Source organism: Coenobita brevimanus, chromosome 99, assembly GCF_032717465.1.
Source record: "Coenobita brevimanus isolate Jiangsu-jjx chromosome 99, ASM3271746v2, whole genome shotgun sequence".
Lineage (NCBI taxonomy): Eukaryota > Metazoa > Arthropoda > Malacostraca > Decapoda > Coenobitidae > Coenobita > Coenobita brevimanus.
Genome location: NC_137052.1, coordinates 20067758 through 20071557, shown reverse-complemented (window position 1 = coordinate 20071557; position 3800 = coordinate 20067758). Strand labels below are relative to the sequence as shown.

The 3800-nt window shown below is 44.6% G+C and overlaps 1 protein-coding gene across 1 annotated transcript in view; it reads right to left on the bottom strand.

Moving 5' to 3' along the window:
* Window positions 1-207: 207 nt before the first annotated feature.
* Window positions 208-3800, bottom strand: part of LOC145414454 (uncharacterized) — an 11087-nt gene continuing 7494 nt past the window's right edge. The window contains exon 2 of the mRNA XM_080284011.1: window positions 208-344. Coding sequence (XP_080140137.1) covers window positions 208-344 — 137 coding nt within the window. The remainder of the gene's footprint in view (window positions 345-3800) is intronic.

The window sequence follows — 3800 nt, the reverse complement described above, 5'->3', positions numbered from 1 at the left end:
TAGCCAAAAGTTCGTGCCTGTTCACCAAACCTACTCTGTTCATCCTTGTTCATCAAACCTTCTCTGTTCATCCTTGTTCACCGCCAAACTTCCTCTGTTCATCCCTGTTCGTCACCAAACTTACTCTGTCCATCCATGTTCACCAGCAAACCTCTGTTCATCCATTTCACCAGCAAATCTTCTCTGTTCATCCGCGTTCTCCATCCCTCAGACCTCCACCACAGGCACCTCCTTCTCCCCACACTCCTTGGCCGAAATGTGGACTGCTGTTGGCATGGTCGTGGTTTCGAGTCCCGGCTGGTACTTTGGAGGGTAGTTGGGTACGATGTTCTTGGAGGGGTGATCTGGGGTGTAGGTGTGGGTGCAGGGTGACTGGGTGTTGATGTGGGTGTAGGGTGGCTGGGTGTTGGTGTGGGTGTAGGGTAGCTGGGTGCTGGTGTGGGTGAAGGAGGGCTGGGTGCTGGTGTGGGTGAAGGAGGGCTGGGTGTATGTGTGGGTGCAAGGTGGCTGGGTGTAGGTATGGGTGTGGGGTGAAAGGGTGTAGGTGTGGGTGAAGGAGGGCTGGGTGTTGGTGTGCGTGTGGGGTGACTGCGTGTTGGTGTGGGTGTAGGGTGACTGGGTGTAAGTGTGGGTGTGGTGGAGGGGTGAGGGTGGGGGCCAGGGTGGGGCCAAGGATGAAGGGGCCCACATTGGACTGAGCTTCTCCCCTCTCTGCTCCAGCTGCTGCCTTCGTCGATACCTGCAGAAGGAAGAATAAAAATTAAATAATAATAATAACAGTAGTAGTAGTAGTAGTAGTAGTAATCATCACCATCATCATCATCATCGCAATACAGAGGAAAGAAATCATCATCATCACCATCATCCACCATAGTATAAAGGAAAAACATCATTATCATCATCATCACCGTATCACAGTATAGAGGAAAGAATCATCATCATCATTATCATCATCAACAACACAATCTCGTCCCATCTCTTCCTCAAGCGACTTCTTTTAAAAACTACATCCTGATTTCTCCCTTCTATGTTTCTTATCTCCTCTCAACATCGTCACAGCATCCACTAAGAACGTACAAACGAATATCAACGAAACAGTAAGGAAAGCACTGAGAAAAGGAAGATGCTGTACCCTTTTTACTCTAACTTGGCCTAAAATTGCCATCTCTCCACCTTGAATACTGAGATGCAACAATAGATTAACACTAGACTATGAAGCTAGTCAAGAAGCAGTGCCGTGGAAAGGATTGGTGACGTAGCACTGTCTATTCTGCTACTGAGCTACGTGAAATAAGCAAAGGACGAAAATCTGGGCCAAGTTTGAGTGAAAGGAGAATAATGACAATGTATTTTTAACTCTTGATACACATAAATTCGTTATTTCTTATATATTTCTCCTAAGACTGTTGATTCTTACGAGACTACTAATAAGGCTGGTTAAGGATTTGGATATTAATTGTCTATCTTACGAGATTTTATTACGGGATTACGATATAATTAGGACTTATGCTACTGGGGAAATATATGAGGGCTCAGAGTTGGAGGGAGGGCAGCGAAATGGCACAAGACAGGGCAACGTGAGATGATTTGCTTGTGATGTTTGGTAGTAGAGAGATAGATAGATAGATGTACCATCCTAACAATTCCATGGACACACACACAAACACACACACACGTCACACACCCTCTCGCACTATACCCTCTCCCCTCCCCTCCCACACTCGCTTACTGGGGAAGGGGAAGAAGGGGGGGAAGAGGGGGGAAAGAGGGCGAAAGGGAACTTATATTTATCTTCCTCTTCTGGCGAATTTAAGTTAGAGAGAATCCTTAAGTAACCAGAAATGTTAAACAACTTTTTTTCCCCTCTTACTCTCTCTCTCTCTCTCTAATCTTTTTCTCCCTCTCACTCTTTCTTTTCTCTCTCCCTTGCTCTTTTTTTCTTTCTCACTCTTTTTGTCCCTCTCTTACTCTCTTTCCCTCGCTCTTTTTTTTCTCTCCCTCTCCCTTTTCTCTTTTTTTCCTCTCTTACTCTCTCCCTCGCTCTTTTTTTTCTCTCCCTCTCCCTCTTCTCTTTTTTCCTCTCTTACTCTCTCCCTCGCTCTTTTTTTCTCTCCCTCTCCCTCTTCTCTTTTTTTCCTCTCTTACTCTCTCCCTTGCTCTTTTTTTCCTCTCTTACTCTCTCCCTCGCTCTTTTTTTCTCGCTCTCACTCTTCTTTTCTTTTCCTCTCTCTCTCTCTGCTTTTTAAGACGGTATTAAGAGAAATATGAACTAATATCACTGCTAGAACTTCCATCTCTCTCTCTCTCTCTCTCTCTCAATTATGTTTTATATCGCTTGCTTTATTATTCTCCCTTGTGCATTTATTCTCTCTCTCTCTCTCTCTCTCTCTCTCTCTCTCTCTCTCTCCGTAACGCCGGGGTCCAACACTGGGGCGGGACGAATCTCAAAGTTGGGGTGAGATTTTACTTAAGGGGAGTTTTAATTGAATTTTAACTTTTCTCTTGACGGCCCGTGTTGTGTGTGTGTGTGTGTGTGTGTGTGTGTGTGTGTGTGTGTGTGTGTGTGTGTGTGTGTGTGTGTGTGTGTGTGTGTGTGTGTGTGTGTGTGTGTGTGTGGGTATTTGTATGTGTGTGAGGGAGGGAGTAAGAATGGGGAAGGGAGAGGGGAGGGAATGGGGGGAGAGAGTGGGGAGTGGGGAGCGGTGAGTAGAACATGAATGGGGGAGACTAGGAAATAAAAATAATAATAATAATAATAATAATAATAATAATGAATAATGGGCTTGGTGAAGAGGACAATATATGGTAGAGAGACTTAGGTGGCAATATCTGTAAATTTACATTTTTGGGGAAGAAGGGGTTGGATGAGGGAAAAATAATCACATAGATGGATTTTAGCACAATTTCTATATCTACTATTTTATCTATCTATCTGTCTATCTATCAATCTATACTTCTTTCTATCTATCTACCTATGTAACTATCTGCCTATCTATCTATCTACCTATGTACCTATCTATATTTCTATCTATCTACCTACCTACCTACCTACCTATCTATCTGCCCATCTATCTGTCTATCTATCTATCTATCTATTTTTTAGGAAGGGAGAGGGTTGGGTGGGGATCAATGTGAGTTTTTTTTTCCATTTTCTGTCCATATTTCGGGGACGGTCTGGATTCATTGTTTTTTTTTTAAATCTTTTTTTTAATATTTCTGGGGCCGTGTGGGGTGAGGTGGTTTTCTCTCTCCCTCTCTCTCTCTCTCTCTCTTTCTCTCTCACTAATGCTCATATAATGCAACTCAGGGATTCTCGAGCAATAGTGAGAGAGAGAGAGAGAGGGGGAGGGGGGATTCGTTTCCTTATCAAACACAGAAAAAAAGATATAAGCCTACTTGCAGCCTAAAAAAAATAACTAGGTGGAGATTGATGTGTGTGTGTGTGTGTGTGTGTGTGTGTGTGTGTGTGTGTGTGTGTGTGTGTGTGTGTGTGTGTGTGTGTGTGTGTGTGTGTGTACTTACCTGCATAACAGCACACCAAGGGCTGTAAGAAGGAGGGCAGAGCAGCACAGCATCACACCCACCACCACAGCCTGCACCCCACCACCACACAGCTGGTCTCGTCCTACCCTGCAACACACAGCACACCACATTACACCACACCTCACCACACCACCACACCACATCACACACCACCATACCGCACCTCACCACATCACACCATACCACACTACACTTCACCACACCACACCACACTACACTACACTCCATATCACATCACACTACACCACATCACACCA